This window comes from Cyprinus carpio, chromosome B21 (genome assembly GCF_018340385.1).
Source record: "Cyprinus carpio isolate SPL01 chromosome B21, ASM1834038v1, whole genome shotgun sequence".
Taxonomy (NCBI): Eukaryota; Metazoa; Chordata; class Actinopteri; order Cypriniformes; family Cyprinidae; genus Cyprinus; species Cyprinus carpio.
Genome location: NC_056617.1, coordinates 1,752,201 through 1,770,783, shown reverse-complemented (window position 1 = coordinate 1,770,783; position 18,583 = coordinate 1,752,201). Strand labels below are relative to the sequence as shown.

The window sequence follows — 18,583 nt, the reverse complement described above, 5'->3', positions numbered from 1 at the left end:
GCCAAAGCGAATGTTTTACCACACTGATCACAGCTTAATGATTTGATCTTTGAGAAAGCTTCTCTCTCTGAAACTCTTTCCACACTGAGTGCATGTGAAGGGTTTTTCTCCCGTGTGAATTCTCATGTGCACATTTAGGTGTCTTTTATCAATTAAACTCTTTCAACACTGAGTGCATGTATAAGGCCTCTCACCAGTGTGAATTCTCATGTGTAGTTTGAGTTTAGATTTATGTTTGTAACTCTTTCCGCACGTAACATGTATACAACTAATGAACAAAAGAAGAAGAAAGAAACAGCTTGGCGCGCTTTTTCTTAGCGTCCGTTTCTATAGTGACTCGTCAATTCGTCGCTCTGTTGAGAATGTCTTGAGTCTTAATCAGGAACATACTCTGAGCTGAATGAACTTACTCCCGGACACGTTTTTGGAACCACATACCTTGAGTAAGCAAGGTTTGGGGTTAATCAACCGAGAGTTCAGGGTTTAGTTCACGGTAAGTTAACTGTGCTTTCTGGAATACACCCCTGATCTTAGGTTCTGCAATAATAATAATAATAATAATAATAATAATAATAAAGCGACAGGTGCACTAACACCTGATAGCATCAGTAACTCAACAACCCTACTTAGTGCGGTTTTCCTCAGCGTTCGCAATGTCTGCACAAAGATGATGTTCAAAGATCTCACCTTTGGAGAAGACTGATGATTTTATACTTAAAAAAATGAAAGTATTACTAGTTAAAAATAAGATTTCCCCAGAATGTATTGCATTGCTAGCCCACCCCAACACTTTTGCACAATAATGATAAATGCTGACCAATTCTTAATTATATGACAAATGTGACCCAGGACCACAAAACCAGTCATAAGGGGCATTTTTTTTTTTTTTTTTTTTTTTTTTTCGAAATTGAGATTTATACATCATCCAAACTTACAGGCTGAATAAATAAACTTTCCATTGATGCATGGTTTGTTAGGTTGTGAATGTTCCTCATCAGTCTTTAAAGAGAATTAAGAAAAACACCAACAAACACCATCCAATCCCATACCCAAAATTGACTGATATATTATATTTTTCATCTTTTTAGAGTTTCTAACCACATAACATGAACATTGAGCGACTTTGATGCAAGAAAGTCATTTTAATTTGCTCAACACCTATAGTAAAGCATCAACAGCTAGACTAAAAACATATTTTATGAACTATAATGTAGTTTGAACTATAACTTTGTTTTTGATTCACTGAAATGAACCGACTCTAATGACTCAATGGTTTGTGAATCAGACACTGGTCAAGTTAAGTGCATCAGACACTGGTCAAGTTAAGTGCATTTACAAGTTGCCAGATATATTTCACAAAAATAAATAAAAATGAATGTACTCACAATCTAATAAACAGTCAATCAATGAACCATGTGGTTGAAATGAACACATAGGAGGAGGAAAAGGATCTGTGCCACTGACCAACTATTATCATAACATCATATTGAAACTCTTGCAAGTTAATTTGAGGATCAAGACAACACAAAATATTTTAACCTTGTAAAGAATGGCATATGATTTTTTTCTTGTAACACTTTAGACAAACATTTTGTGTCTGAAATAATTATTTCTTTTCTTTGAAAATTCAACTGTTAAAGCATGAAATAAGACATCGAATCAGTGAATTTGAGTTTGTTTAATGTGGGTGTATCAGTAAAGTAATCATTGAACATTTGTAATCATTCAAAAAAAATTGCCATTTATATTAATGTGATTCAGTGATGAAGGCAATAATACTAATGTTGTCCACACAAGGGAGCCACAGGATAACAAACCCTTTAAGAGCTCAATTTAAAGATTGTGATAATTGTTCAATAAATTGACTTGTAGTAAAAAAAAAAAAAAAAGGCATATTTAATTCATTATATTTTCATAAAGTTTATTAAAGCCCAATATAATAATTGCAAAAACTAATCTCCTAAATACTTATAGACCATTAATTTTTAATGGTATTGACAATATATTTGTCAAGTTTTCAGACATAACTGAATGTATGTCCAACTGAAGAAGGTGCACTATATTATTTATATTTTTTAATATTGTGCATATAATGATACTTACATAAAGACTTTTTTACTTTTATTTTACTTGAAAAGAGACATGTCCATTGTATAACTGCATCATCTACACAAGCCGTTGTGCTTGGACCCCGATGATCGCCTCGAGTTAAACTACATTGTTTCAGTTTGCTTCTGTGTCGTTGCCCACAACATTCGGTGACAAGACTTTGAAATAACAAACAGAGAAAACAAAAGGCATGACTTGCATCGCATCCAGCTAGCCAACTCCATCCAAGCTTCTTTTTTTCTTCTTCATTTGAATGCCTTGTGAAAGGATTTTTTGTAAAGATAAAATCAAATTTGCTTTCATCTCAGAAGAGATACTGCGCATATTTGAAAATCGAACGGTCCAATCACATGAGGCCAAAATACATAAAACCAACAACAATGACTGGCTAAGATCAAAAGTGGGAGGATCTGAGGACAATCTGGAACAAGCCAATTAGAGCTCAGCCTCAAGACACATGCGTTTCAAAAGTTTACAGACCTAACAGACATCAATTTGTTTGGCGCCCCGCACACACAAAAATACAGTTTTGATTTTTAATAGGTGCTAACATGACTACCAGTCGAATAGTATGACTAAATAATGCAATTTCGTAATTATTTTGCAATATATATTTAAATATATCTTCCCTGGCTAAACCAGCTGCCACTGCTTGTAAGTGATGGATATGAACATGAACTTTGCTCACTTAGACAACTTTGGGCAATGCTTTGTCTTATGAGTCCGTAAATTACATGATGTGGCAAAAGTCTTCCCACATGAAGAGCACTGGTAGGGCCTCTCTCCAGTATGAACTCTCTTGTGAATTTTCAAGCCTTCTAAGCGAGTGAAACTCTTTCCACAGTGTGAGAACTTGTACGGTTTCTCTCCAGTGTGAATCCTCTGGTGTTTTTTTAAACTGTTAGATGTAAGAAAGCTCTTTCCACAGTCAAAGCACATATGAGATCTCACTCCACTATGAATACTCTCGTGCACTTGTAAAGTAGTTAGTAGTGTAAAACTCTTTCCACAATAAGAGCAAACGTGAGGCTTCACACCAGCATGAATATTAAGATGTTGTCTTAAGCTCCATGCAGAAGCAAATGTTTTATCAGACTGATCACAGCTGAATGATTTTACTCCAGTGTGAGAGAGCTGATGTTTTCTCAGAAACATTTTGGATACATAACTCTTTCCGCACTTAGTGCATGTGAAGGGTTTTTCTCCAGTGTGAACTCTCATGTGCACATTTAGGTATCCTTTATCAACAAAACTCTTTCCACACTGAGTGCATGTATAAAGCGTCTGTCCAGTGTGAACTCTCATGTGCATTTGTAGTTTTGATTTATGTTTGTAACTCTTTCCACACTGAGTGCACGTGAAGGGCTTTTCTCCAGTGTGAACTCTCATGTGTATGTTTAGGCCTCCTTTATCAACAAAACTCTTTCCACACTGAGTGCATGTATAAGGCTTCTCTCCAGTGTGAACTCTCATGTGAACTTTGAGTTTTGATTTATGTTTGTAACTCTTTCCACACTGAGTGCATGTGAAGGGTTTTTCTCCAGTGTGAACTCTCATGTGCTCAATTAGGCATCCTTTATCAACAAAACTCATTCCACACTGAGAGCATATGATTGGTTTTTCTTCAGTGTGAATTTTCATGTGCATAGTCAAGTAACATTTGTGCGTGAAACTCTTTCCACACTGAGAGCAGCTGAAAGATCCTTTGGCTTCAGTTATTCCGGTTTGTTCTTGTGTGAAATTCTTTTCAGTCTGTAAAACGGTGGTGTTTTCATCTTTGTTTATGAAATGATGAGGTTTTTGAAACTGATGCTGTTTGTCTTCATTTGCTTCCATTGAGTCTGCAATCAAAATATTAAATACCCAAAATTCAATTAAAGCAACACAAATGAGAAAAAAATAAATATACTTCAGCCTCAATTTGGCACAAATCTAGTTTACTACTGAGTCTACTTATATTTAGTTTTAAATGTATTGTTATATGTCAGTTTTCATCTGAATGTTCCTCATCAGTCATTAAAGAGAATGAAGGTAAACACCAACCTGTTTGTTCCTCTGTATCTTCATCTTTTATTCTGCAGGGTTCTTCCTCAAACTCCATCTTTCCAATAGTATGTCAGTAGTTTCTCCTGGAGTAATTCCTCCTGCTTGCTGCTTCTTCAGCTGTGGGAAGATGGGAATATTCCCCAGCATTTAAACTCTCATGAACGGCTTCACTGAAGGTGTCAATTAAGCTCTTTAAACAAATGAAGCTGAAAGAATATAGTTGAGGGTTGATTGCTGGTGTGTTTCAGACTGTTGCATAACATTTTACAAGTAAACAGATGAGTTAAAAAAACAATGTTTTGAAAAATCTAGAACATCTAGAGCATTACTATGGTATGTCAGACGAACAAAAATGTGGTAATTATATAAAATAGCATTCAATGATACATCCCATAATCTTTAAGCATTGTGATGGAAGAAACCAGCCAGTAACAGTCTTATGTTTCATGAGCATCAACTACAATGATTTGAATGTTATTTTTAAAATGGACGTGTGGAAATTGCAGTAATTTGCAAGAGACAATTTCTCACTTTGCATGCATGTGCTGTTTATTTTTCAAGGAAAACAAAACACCAGAACAATGGATGTGGCTGGCATTATTCGTCATCACGCATTCCGAACATTTTTTGTTCATAGGGAAATGGATTTTTAATGATAACTTACATACTGCAGAGTTTAGCTTCAGCCCTCATAAAAACTCACCTGCCTGTATCTATCTAGTAATCCCGAAAACACTAATTGCCTTGTTCAGGTGTGTTTAATTAGGCTTGGAGCTAAACTCTGCAGGACAGTGGCCCTCCAGGACCGAAGTTGCCTATCCCTGATTTAAAGGAACCCCGATCCCTGAACAGTTAAGCCGAGTTCAGACTGCACGATTTTCAAAGTAGTCGGGTCACTGTTCTTTTCACACTGCATGACTATCTTGGCCAGCATTCAGTCTCTGCTGTGTTCACACTGCATGATGGATCGGCGACAGAAGGTTTCACACTGCATGACTTTACAATAGGAAGAATCGCCGACAACTCTGTCTGGCACGCAAACTACGTTTCACAACCAAACACACACGAGATGTGACAAGGAAACAACGCGATATCACACGTGCAATACCGGATCGAGTTCTCACGTGAGACTGGGATAGCTCAGATGAAACGTCAAACAGACACGGGTGCTCTTGCCAAATTTCTACTAATTTTTCTTCCATTTCTTGGGTCCAAATAGACAGAGAAGAAGCCTTTTTCTGAAACGAAGCCATGCTTGCTGATATTGTGGTCTATTACTCCACCCCGAACTCCCCGCTGCTCTGTATCTTGCTCTCTCATTGGCTGTCAGTCATCATCAACGTAGTTTTCAGTCAGAACACTTTTCACACACTATGATTTTGAATCGCCGACAAGTCCAGATATTTAGCATGCCAAATATCTCATACCCGTCTCACTTAGGGCGTCTTTGTGTCACTCCGTCGATTTGCCTGTGATTTGATTTGTCTCAATTTCTAGATTCGGCGAGTCTTTGCTAAAATCGTCACTCGCGGCTTTAGGTGAACACAGTGCACAGAACTACACTTAATAACAAATTTGCCTGTGATTTCTGTCACATTGTCTGCACATTTCTCAGCCAAAACCATGTCGAAAAACCCGAGTCAACAACCTGGGCATATAGACCCCACTGCAGCCGCTGTGCTGTGTGAGGGGCTTACTGCAGCCGCTGTGCTGTCATTACACGGGTGAGGGGCATGGGGTGGGCCGTCCGCGTCGTGGGGGCTGGGCCAGGTCAATGGGCCTGGCCACGTCCAAATGAGCCGGTTTAAGGCGGTCAATGGAGAGTCGCTCCAGTTTGCCACCCCTGTCCACCACAAAGTGTTTGTCCCCTGTCTCCAGAACTCGGAATGGGCCCTCGTAGGGCGGGCGTAGCGGTCCCCTGTGGGCATCGTGGCGAATGAAAACACAGTTGGCTATTTGAAGTCCAGCAGGGATGTGCGACTGAGGGAGGCCATGACAGAAAGTAGGGACAGGTGCAAAAAGCCTCGCATTATCCAGTAGAGTAGACCGCTGGATAGTAGCAGACCAGGGAACCGTGGTGCTAGGGACAAAATCCCCTGGCCCTTGCAGCGGCTGTCCGTAAACAAGTTCCGCGGATGAGGACTGAAGGTCCTCCTTTGGTGCAGTCCTGATACTCAGCATCACCCACGGGAGCTTGTCGACCCAGTTGCTGTCTTTGAGCCTGGCACGCAGGGCAGCCTTCATCAATCTATGAAAACGTTCACAGAGTCCGTTAGCCTGCAGGTGATATGCAGACGTCTCTTAGGAACTGGTAACAATTCTAACGGGGCTTTAGTGTGGCGGTGTACTTTGGCCCGTTGACACTCAACACAGGTGTTAGCTCATTCCCTAACGTCCTTCTTGAGGCCATGCCACACAAACTTTGCTGAAACAAGCCTCTGTGAAGCTTTCGCACCTGGGTGGGAAAGACCATGGATGGCATCAAAAACTTGTCGCCTCCACCCCGAGGGAACGATAGGCCAAGGACTACCTGTGGAGATGTCACACAGGAGCGTTGTGCTGGCATTGCCAAAAAAACACGTCCTCGATCTACAGCCCTGTAGTCGAGGTTTTCAGATGTTGCACATCTGGGTCTGTGGTCTGAGTCGCGGCCATGCGGGTGTAATCCAAACCAAGATGGACTGCCCCTGCCACAGCCCATGATAAGCAATCCACCACGTGGTTGCTCTTACCTGCAACGTGCTGCAAGTCCGTGGTGAACTCTGAAATATAAGACAGATGCCCTTGCTGGCAGGTGGACCACAGCTCAGCCACCTTGGCCATGGAAAAGTCAGCGGCTTGTGGTCCACAAAACCAGTGAAGTGTCGGCCTTCCAGCAGGGAACGAAAGTGTCTAATGGCGAGGTAGAGACCCAGCAGCTCCCGGTCGAAAGTGCTGTACTTCCGCTCACAAAGGCGCAGCTGACGGCTAAAGAAAGCCAGCAGCTGCCAATCCCCGCCTACCCACTGCACATAAACAGCTCCGACAGCGTAATCTGAGGAGTCCGAGGTGATGGCAATGGGGGCTGTAGGAGAAGGATGCGCCAGCATGGTGGCATCCGCTAATGCAGCTTTAGTGGCATCAAAAGCCTTGACTCTACTCTCAGTCCAGTCAACAGCGTGTTTTGGTTTACCTTTCAAGGCCTCGTGCAAGGGCCCCAAGAGCTGAGCAGCTCGAGGAATGAAGCGGCGATAAAAATTCACCATGCCGAGGAACTCCTGCAGGGATTTGACAGTCAGTGGGTGTGGGAACTGTATGACTGCCTCCACCTTTGATGGGAGAGGAACTGCCCTGTCCTTAGTGACTCTGTGTCCTAGGAATTTGATGGTGGAGAGACCGAATTGGCACTTAGCAGGGTTGACAATTAGTCCATGGTGGCTAAGCCGCTCAAAAAGGGTTTGGAGGTGCGCCAGGTGCTGAGACTTGGACGTGCTCGCTACCAGGATGTCATCCAAGTACACAAAAAGGAAAGGCAGGTCCCGCAAAACAGAGTCCATGAGGCGCTGGAAAGATTGGGTGGCATTTTTAAGGGCGAACGGCATGCGCAGGAACTCAGACCAAACGGCGTGATCACTGCCATTTTGGGAATGTCCAGTGGGTGTACCGCCACCTGATGTTATCCCCGGACGAGTTCCACCTTGGAAAAAAATCATCTTGCCAGCCAGGTGTGCTGAAAAATCCTGTATGTTCGGGACTGGGTATCGGTCAGGTGCCATTGCCTCATTAAGCCGCCGGTAGTCGCCACACGGGCGCAAGTCGGCGCCAGGTTTGGGGACGATGTGGAGGGGTGATGCCCATGGACTATGCCCAGGCATTCCATGTTTGCAAACTCAGCCTTTGCAACGGCAAGCATGGTCGGGTCGAGGCACCGAGCGCGGTCGTAGACGGGTGGACCAGTATTGGCGAGATGGTACTCCACACCATGCTTCACAGTAGATGCAGAGAAAGTGGGCTGAGTGAGGGCTTGGAAACTGGCCAGTAGACGGAAGTCATCGGAAGCTGAGAGCATGTTAGACAGTCGTATGGAGTCCGCCTCGCTGACCGTGCACGTATAAGAACAAAACGTGACAGCATCAATCAGACGGCGGTTCTTTACATCCACTAACAGTCCATGTGCACACAAAAAAAAATCAGCGCCGAGGAGGGGAACGGCAACCTTTACAGTAACAAAGTCCCAACCGAAATGCTGTCCTCCAAAACACAATTCGACATACCTCGTTCCATATGTGTGGATGGGGCTACCGTTGGCAGCTTACATAGGGGGGCCGTGGCTGTCAGTTACCATGTCCAAACGGGATGCAGGCAGGATGCTCCTTTGTGCTCCCGTGTCGCACAGAAAACAGCGTCCGGAGATGCTATCACGGATGAAAAGCAGCCTGCCTACGCGGCCGACACTCATGGCCACTACTGAGCGCCGGCCCTGCCATTTCCCGAAACACTGAAACTGCATGGCGGATGCCATTTGTTAGCCTTGGTTCCAAACTTTGCATGATAGAAACACAATCCTGAGGGCTGTTGGGTGCCAGAAGACTGCTGCCGGTGACAAGTGGTCGCAGCAATGAGTGTGGAGTCGTCCCGCACACCAAAGAGATGTGCGTGGGAAAAAGCGCAGCCGCACAATGTCCCTGACTCGCCAGGAAAAATGTATCAGCCTCTTCAGCTTTTCTACGACAGGCAGTGATTGTGGTGTTGGCTAATGCAGCTCTCACTTGGGAAGGCAGCTGACACAGGAAAAGCTGGATGAAAAGAAAATCAGGTCTGTGTTCACCCAAAAGATCCAGCATGCGGTGCATGAGCTCGGACGGTTTGCTGTCACCAAGTCCTTGAAGTGAGAAAAGCCTGCTGGCTCTCTCAGCGTCTGACAGTTCAAACGTTTTCAACAGGTGGGCTTTAAGTGCTGTATACTTCTCATTTCCGGGAGGATTTGTAAAAAGGCTCAGCACTCTGGATGCTGTTGAATTTCCAAGAGCAGACACAACGTGGTAATATTTTGTTGTATCCGCGGTGATCTCACGCAATGCAAACTGCGCTTCAGTCTGGGCGAACCATGCCGATGCTGACGATTCCCAGAATTCGGGGAGTTTTAGGGTGATAGCGTTCGTGGTCATGATCGCGTCGTGTCTCTGGATACGTCCAGCAGACTAATGTCGGGGTCACCAGTGTGGAAATTGCAGTAATTTGCAAGTACTTCTCACTTTGAGCACACGAATGCATGTGCTGTTTATTTTTCAAGGAAAACCAAAACACCAGAGCAATGGCGCTGACCAGCGTTCCACGTCATCACGCATTCTGAACATTTAAAGGGACCGTGATCCCTGAACAGTTATGCAGAAACACAGTGTACAGAACTACACCTAATAACAAAGGTGAATTATGTCTGTCACATTCACTACACATGAAACAATTAATAATTGAAGATTCATTTATGACCGCTAAGAAGCTTTTTCGATTCACTAAAACAAACCAGTTTATAAAATCGTTTTTTTTTTTTTTTAGTCAGTAGTCAAATTTATGACTACAAAAGTATTCAGATTTATATTTATCCTCTAAATAATAAAATGAATGTACACACAGTCTGATAAACAGCAGGTTTAGAGTCGTTTTAATGAACCATGATGGACTCACGTGATTAAAAAGAAAACAAATGGCGACATCTAGAGGAATATACGTTAGATATGTATTATTGCAGTATTGTTATTAGCGTTTTTTTTTCTCTATGGACGTCCGCTATATTGGAACGATCAAAGCAGGTCCGTGAATACTTAAGAGCGAGTATTTCTTCAACCCTAGTTATACCAAAGACTTTAGGGACTTCGGTTATTATACATGTATGAATATCTATTTCTGCAATAGTCTTCAGTAGATAATTTAGCTAAACACAATACAAAGACGCTGAAGCCGTTAGCTAACACGACATTTAAAAGGCACTATAGTTCAAAAACCGATAATGTTGAGTAAATGCATATTTAAAAACACAAATCAACACATTCTTACCTGTGAAAGTTTCTCAAATTTCTTCAAGGAGTTAAATCTCTGCAGTTCACAACCAGAGGCTGCGCATTGTGCGTAATGTTGGTGTTTCTTCTTCTTCTTCTAAGATTTGCGGCAGCTAGACGCATCAAAGGCGTACTGCTGCCCTCCTCAGTCCATCTGAAGAACTCCTCCTAGAGGTTAAATGCTCTCATAAAGTCCAGTGAGGTGTAAACATTTTATAACAGCCTTTGTTGTTCCTTTTTATTAAGAATGTATTTAATATATAAAAATTAAACACCAGATTAAGCTTCCAACAGCTCAGAAAACATGATGATTATTGCAGTTCGATGAATAACACAATTATTACATGTTTCACAGTTTCCACTTCTCCACATAAGCATCTGCTGGATGCTTGCCAACCATTGCAATAGCCCATAATTCAGTGCACAATGCCTCAATCTTAACCTAGTAATCAGCACACTATCCCTCCTCTCTAAATTATTTAGAGTGCTTTAGTGTTGGCTGTATTGCAAAATAATATCCCTCTTTATTCCCATGGAGGTAAAATAATGACAAATGTCTTTGAAACAAAAAAGCAAATTTAAGTGCACTAACTGAAAAAAGAATGCATTGAATTAACAGTGCTTGCATTTTTAGGGGCTGCAGTTTAAAATAGTTGCTTATTTAAGTTGTGAATATTTTGATTCAAAACATTTCACAGACATTTTCATAATTAAAAATTCAATAATTTAGATTCACCTTCCAGAATTCACTTGTGAAATATTCAATGTATAAAAATACGAAGTGTAATATTCGACAGGCAATTTTCGGCGCGTTTTATTTCACTTTAAAAATTCGAGTCATTCATATATATTCATATATGCGGAAACACTGATTGTGTTTATGTTTAATTCAACATCTTCGCTGTTACTCGTTTCCGTGTAGTTTACATGTAAGCAGCTTTCTCTACCGCAAAGGAGATTTTCATGCTATTTTACCCGACGCCAATGTACAGAACTAATATTCCATCTGAAGAGACATTGGTTTTGGTTGCTTAGTTTCCTTAACTTCGCATCTTGTGTGACGCTGAGTTGTACTGGCGTTTCCCTCATACGTCACAATCCAGGATTCCCCAACAGCACTTAACATGAAAAACCTACCAGTATTTAATTTTTAAATATATTTTGATGTATCTTTGCCCAACCCTGTGTGTGTGTGTGTGTGTATATATATACACATACATGTATATATATGTTTTGTAATTTTCAGACGCATCTGAAATATGTCACACCACTGATATTACCTAAGAAGTTAAGGTAAATACGTTAGAATAGCGGTTTCAAGGATGCACATTTAATACATGGGCGGAGGAGGAGCATAAAGGCAGCCGCACACCAGAACGAGAAGCGCAGCTCTAACTCACAGGTAGCCTATTGCACCCAGTTCAAGACAGCAGTCCAAAAATAAAATCACTTCAGGAATTAACATGTAACACGTGTTGGTATGTTGAGTAATCACACGAGGAAGAAGATATATAAAGAGTTCGTTTAATGATCACGGGAGAAAAAGGGCACATCCAACACAAATCTTCAAACATAGTATACAACATTACATTAATAGCGGACAAAAAGGAACTAAACAGACAGGGTTTTTAAACACAAGGAAAGTAATGAGGGGAATGGAAACAGGTGGGGATTAATCAATTAACAAAACGAGGAACGGAACATGACCAAATAGGGATAACACAAAAGGAACAGAAAGTCCATGACTGTGACATAACAAAGTTCCATTGATGAGTTTGAAGTTCAGGGTTTTACAAAACAGAGCAAACAGAAAAAGAAAGTGTGATCTATACATTATTATAGCTCTCTATATATAAAGCATACAGACAGAAAGACAAACTTTGTGCTTTTATGTGTATATTATGATAATGGGGGGTAACTGGTAAGGGGAAGTCATCATGTACATTAACAATAATTTGTTTAGAACCGGGAAACTTCCTAGGCTGCCTACACTCACAGCAGTCCCACTATTTATCATTTTCTCACAGCCCCACTCACAAAGTGCAGCCTGCAGGTCGATGATGACGTCATTATCTTTTGACTTCCCCGACAGCGGCACATAAACGATAGCATTTATATTAAACAATACACACTGAAATAAATAAATAATAATTATAAAACAATGAATGGGAGATTACACAATGCATTTCAGGATCTTGCGGTCTGAAGCATTGCACTCTCGAGCACAAACTGATGCAAGTGGTTACAACACAAATCTCCACATAACGTGTAAGAACCCAAGTGATGTTTTCTGTAATGAACAGATCTGGAAACTTGCAAAAACAACTACAGCTTACCTCACAAATCAACCAATGAATAGCAGTTACTATCATAATATGAATAAATAAAAATTTATTCTATTACCCATCTGTATTATACACAACACAGTGCTGTTATTGATAACTAACACTAAAATTAAAACAATTAAAAATCGTTTTCAATATTAAAATAAGGCTGATTTAAAGTTAAGTATAAATATTAGCAAACATTTTGAACAAAAAAAAAAAACTGCCAATTGACTGAAATTTAAATTGAAGTACTACAATGACTAAACTGAAATGTAAAATAAATTACAGCAATATAAAAAACTAAAACCAATAAAAAAAATCACAAAAAACACATAACAATGATAAAAATTAAAGTTGATACTGAAAATACAAAATATTAATAAATTTTATAATTGCATATAAATAATTCTATAATAACACTTCACATCTTGTGACTGTCCCATTGACTGCCAAGTAAGTAACACTGTCAAGGTCCAGAAAAGTATGAAAGACATTGTCAGAATACTCCATCTGCCATCAGTGGTTCAACCATAACATTATGAAGTGACAAGAATACTTTTTGGATGGAAATAAAACAAAAATAATGACTTTATGCAACAATTCAGCACCGTAACATCACCGTAGCGCCATTTTGGAGAGTATCGCTGCATCACAACATGTGTACACTCACAAATGTGGCCCAGTTATCCTAAAACATATTTGGGCCAGTTTTGGCAAAGACATGGCACAGTGATCACTGGCTAATATGGCTGTGAGCCTAACTTCTCCCACATTATAAAACAGGTAAGGGCCACTTCTGGTTTGAATGTTGCACTTGACACTGGCTAAATGAAATGGTAATTTGAAATTGTACATATGGCTTAATAGAATTTGGCTACTTTTAGTAGGATACAACACAGTTAACTGATGCAGGATGATCTGGATATGAGTCTTTAGAAAGCTACATACAATTTATTTTTTAAAACATGCTTTTAATGGCAGTTTTTATATGTGTACTGTGTAGCATAAAAACAGAAGTGAACTATAATGATAGCTCTTACTGTCAAGGTTTCTGTTAATTTGGACTTTGTTTTCCTTTTGCACCATTTCCCTTGTTCTGTTGATTGTATTATTCTGTTCAGGTGTGCCTAGTTAATTGTCCTTGTTTTGTCTGAGTACTTAAGTTCCTGTGTGTTCACTTTGAGTTTGTTTGGTCTTACGTCTACATGTCTTAAATGTGGCTGTGCTACATTGGGTTTGGATTTACCTTTGTTGGATTTATCCTTGTTGGATTAAAGATTTCTGATATGTAAACTTTCCTCATGTCGTGCTCTTTGGGGCTGTTTACACCTGGTCACTTCATGTGTTTTTTCAGATCGATATCAAATATTTTCTGATATGGCAGGGCTAATGCAACAAGCATTGTCATGGATAAGTGGCTGAGTATATATTAAGTAAGCCGATGCGCAAACTGCCGCGATTAGAAATGTATATATGTTGAAGATTATCAGATCTGTATTATTTGTTAGTAGTATTTTGATTTGCTTATATTTCAAGTGTTTATGCTGTACTCTCTTGTTGCGGTCTCTGATATTGAAATTAGCTGATAATGAATAAATTTCAGTGCATATTTATTGCTTTCATTGATGTGAACTCCATTACATTTGCATATAGTGAGGGAATTGAAGAACCGATTTATATCTGTTTTGCGAAAACACATTTATGTGGCCAAGTGTAAATGGAAACGTTTTAACAAATCAGATAGATATGCGATCAGAGAAAGCGCATGAAGTGACCAGGTGTAAACAGGCCCTTTAACACAGCGTAGCCGTGACAGTTACAGTTTTACTGTGAGTCTGAATGAGAAGCATTTAGGTTCAAACTTGTGAATGACTTATTTTAAAGTATTGGAATGTGTCTTTGAATATTTTTCTGTGACATTTGAATTGCTGCTTGTGCAAAACCTGGGTCAGGATGTTTTTACCAAGTAGGACACATTTCTGGAACTTATTTTTTTTAAATTACATTTTTAAATTTCTCTCTAAAATATGTTGAGTATTGTTAATGCATAACTCACTTAAGTCTTAATATGGACAAAATAATGTATATTTATGGTTTATTTGCTTGTGGACCACTGTCAAAATGCTACCATTCCATGCAGCATGTGGGCCACATGAGGAATTAGGGCCAGTTTTGGTTTATTTGGATGGGTTACATACAGCAATGCTAAGGTTTACTTAAAGCCCAAATCTGGCCTAACTGCCCAAATGCCATTATTCCACGTGTTATGTGGGCCAGAGCAAGGTGTAGGATCTGGGTCAGAATTAAAATAAATGAGGCCCAGATTTGGGCCAGTTCTGCTTTTTTTTTTGGTTTATTCATGGCTGACTCATGGCCTTCCTATGGCTTGTTTGTGGCCCAAATTTTGCAAACAGGAGCGGACTGCTCAAGTGTCATCATTCCACACTGTATGTGGTCCAGATGAAATGCTGAGAACAGCTTGGCACAGAGTCAAAACAAGACTTAAACCAGCTTGTAGGGAGGGGGATCAAGCGTGCAAATGGTAGCCTTCATATGTGATACCTGCCCAGTAAGCAGCTCAGAGTCAATTTGAGAAAAAGTTTTACACAATGTGCCATGAAAACTAGACTGTTGAAGATGAAACAGGTGCAGCTTGAATAAGTTTGTGAACTGCCAATTTTAGAACTAAAGAACTAAAGAAAATATTGTGTGGTGTACGCTGCTGTGATGTATAAATTTCTCTTTGAGGATAAATAAAATGTATCTTTATTCTTATCCTTAAACCTTCTTTATTGCTGGCAACCGATGTAAGAAAATATTACACTATTCAGTGCACATATTAAATACAGTAGATTATAAATAGGAATGTTACACTCATCAGCATTGCTACATACTACAATGCTACAATGCTACAATGCATATTTCAATATATATTTTACAGACACTATTTTTGAGATACAAACTAAATGCATTTAAATGTTTGTGTTAAAAGTACAATGTTTTCAAGCTTTCAAGGCCTAATATGACTGTATACATGCTATACGTTATATATGTTTATACATGTGCAAAGACTAACATTAAAAATAAACATATCATTCCAGTCATTTAAACTGGCAATTAAATGCAGTTGAGTGAACCTGTAAAACAGCAATTATCTAAGCAATAAAGACTATGCATTTATAAATGAATCTTTAGTAAAGCATACAAGAGTTTACAAGTGGGTAAAGGACAATAAACCTGCAAAAGAAAAATAAATGTGTGTGTGCACTTTTGTACTGGTTTATCACAGTTGTTAAAATTAGATGCTAATTGCAATTAGCATAAAAATCACCATCAGCTCACACCTGAATGTGAGCCTGAGTGCACTCGCAGCTCAAGTTAGAGGATTTTATTTGACTTTATGCGTTTGATAGTGTGGTTGTGCTTTTAGTCTTCCTCCACCAGATCAGAGAGATGATCTTCTCTCTGCATTGAGATGAGCCATAGTAGTAGAGAAGAGGATCCAGAAAAACACTCGCACTCCCCAAACACACAGCAATCACGTAATATTTCCCCTCCTCAGTGCTGCCTCCAGTGACTAAACTAACACAGTGATAAAACAAGATGCCATTGGTTGGTGCAAAGCACATTACAAACACACTCAGCACAGCTATAGCCATAATCACAGCTCTCCTTTCCATGCCTGAAGATGATGTTGCCAAGTGATCAGGCTTGTTAGTGAGCACGTATATGATGGTAGAGTAACTCACTAAGGTGACGACCAGTGGCAGGAAGAAGTAGATGCAGGAGAGGATGGAGAACAAGTACACATACAGCTCTTTTTGATACAGCACATCGTGGCAGGTGATGCCCACATCCTTTATCTTAAATGTTTGTGTTATGGAGAGAAGCGGCACAGTACCAGCGAGCGTCAGCAGCCAGACCAGCACACATATGCATGTGGCTTTCCTTGCGCTCCTCCAGGTCAGAGAGGCGATGGGAAACGCCACGGCCAGCAGCCGGTCCAAACTCGTGCACATCATCAGCAGTATGGAGCAGTACATGTAGCAGTAGTAAGCTGCAGTGAGCACGCGACACGCCGCCTCACCGAACACCCAATCAGAAGCGTTCAGCTGGTAGTGGATCTTCAGAGGCAGCAGCAGGGTGAAGAGCAGATCCACACACGCCAGGTGAGACATGTAGATCACAGCTGGTTTCTTCTCTCGAATCCTACAGGTGAAAGTCACCAAGGCCAATGCGTTCAGGGGCAGACTAATGAGGAGGATGATGATGTATAATGAGGGCATGATGCGTGTGACCAGCAGGCCTTTGAGGAAGTTAACAGACTTCTCTGAGATGTTGTATGAGTCCTGTGTAGTCTTGGTGCAATTCAGATTGGTGCAGTTACTTGGCTGTTCAAATGGAATATTTTTTTTTTCATTGGAAATAAGATCAATGAGATTATCTGTAAACAAACATGCAATAAATAAATAACAACAACTTTAAAACTTTAAAACTCAACACCACCAGACAAATACAGGTGAACAGAGGGCTTTTCACTCTTGAAATAATTATGCCTAACTCTTAGTCATTCTAAACTAAAGCACGCAGTTGGACTCAGAGTGCAGCCACAGCTAGGTGACAAGTCGACAAAAGGTGCCATCGGATGCGATGAAAAAGTTTGAGTATCTTCTGGTGCTTCTTCAACGATGGCAGCATGTTCAGGAAATTCCACTTAACAGGTCAGTGAAGTAATTGTCACATGCACCACTTTTTATACCTTGCTTCAAGTTTCACACTTTCTAAACCCTGGGTTAAGATTCTTATTTTCATATTCACGGTGCCCGTGTCAACGAACGAAGCTTGCAACCTATTTACATAACGGCTCTAGCATTGCGCATCCTCATATACTTATTGCAGAATGTACCAACATGTTTTCCACAAAAGACGTTTTGGACTTATAATAACGAAACTCTCTCTTCTTCACAAGATTTTACGTCACTATTTGACCTTTTCTCTTCAAATGCTGACTCTACAATCTCAGAAAAAAAAGGTACAAAAGCTGTCACTGGGACGGTGCCTTTTCAAAAGGCACACCTTTGTACCTAAAGAGTCCATATTGGTTCCTTAAAGGCACATAATAGTACTTAAAGTCTACATATTAGTACTTAAAAGCTACAAAAGTGTACCTTTTGAAAAGGTACCACCCTAGTGACAGCTTTTGTACCTTTTTTTCTGAGAGTGTACGGTCCATACAATGCGTGCATTTCTGTGACTGTCCAATCTTATTAGGCATGCGATCGGGTGTTGCCAAGCATCTATTAACATAGCATCCTTTCAGACTGTACAAGTTTGACGTGGTGTTAACAGCAGAATCGATACTAAGTCCTTCTCCGGGGTAAAGTTTCATAGCTCGAGGTAAAAGCGCAGTGTGAAAAGGTTTTTAAGATGATGGTGTTGAGCTAAACAATTCATGCTATAACAAACATTTCATTTACAGTAAAAATACTGATAGCATCCTGTCATGTTTTCTGTGTGACTTACAGATTTGATTCACCTGTGATTTGTTCCAGAATCTTTAAAAAATAACAGAGACCCAGTATCTTCAAAACACTGGACAGTCACTTTGGGTAGAGTGGGGGAAATGCCCACTACTGTTTTTCCTAAAATAACCACTAGAGTCAAGATTAATTTTTATTGTAACTATGGACTATGTTGACAAGTGTGGTACAAATTTTGTTTTTGTTAAAAATCTAATAACATGAAAACTTTGGACATTTTTCATACTTAGTTTATAATTTATATCATATTGTCACTAAAACTATAATAACTTTTCTGTTCACGTTTAACTTTTGTTTCACTCTACCATTTTGTACAATCAACATATGAGCTCCTCCACTTGAAATATTGGATTATGAAGTGAACTGATTATGAACTGAAGTTATGATCTCATGTCACATGATGTTACAAATTGCTTCTGGAGGTCTGGAAACTTTACCTAGAAGTTCTTCTGTGTAACTGGTTGTGGGTACTTCTGAAAAGTTTGTTCCAGGATATTTTCCAAAATACAGCAAGGACTCGTTTGTC

General features: G+C 40.0%; 2 protein-coding genes across 3 annotated transcripts; both read right to left on the bottom strand.

Annotated features, from left to right (window-relative positions):
• Positions 1–2,128: 2,128 nt before the first annotated feature.
• Positions 2,129–10,328, bottom strand: LOC122141252 (gastrula zinc finger protein XlCGF57.1-like). 2 transcript variants are annotated; one of them, XM_042748034.1, is made up of 3 exons: positions 10,189–10,328; positions 4,153–4,361; positions 2,129–3,950 (listed from the first exon to the last, which is right to left on the bottom strand). In XM_042748034.1, the coding sequence occupies exons 2-3, from the start codon at positions 4,208–4,210 to the stop codon at positions 2,794–2,796; spliced, it is 1,215 nt and encodes a 404-aa protein (XP_042603968.1). In that variant the 5' UTR covers positions 4,211–4,361; positions 10,189–10,328; the 3' UTR covers positions 2,129–2,793. The 2 variants fall into 2 exon arrangements, with proteins under 2 accessions (XP_042603968.1, XP_042603969.1); XM_042748035.1 differs by having other exon boundaries at positions 4,153–4,272.
• A 5,491-nt stretch (positions 10,329–15,819) lies between these two features.
• On the bottom strand, positions 15,820–16,904 carry LOC122141255 (proteinase-activated receptor 1-like). Its single transcript, XM_042748039.1, has one exon. It carries the CDS (start codon positions 16,801–16,803, stop codon positions 15,916–15,918), a length of 888 nt encoding a protein of 295 aa, XP_042603973.1. The 5' UTR covers positions 16,804–16,904; the 3' UTR covers positions 15,820–15,915.
• Positions 16,905–18,583: the final 1,679 nt, after the last annotated feature.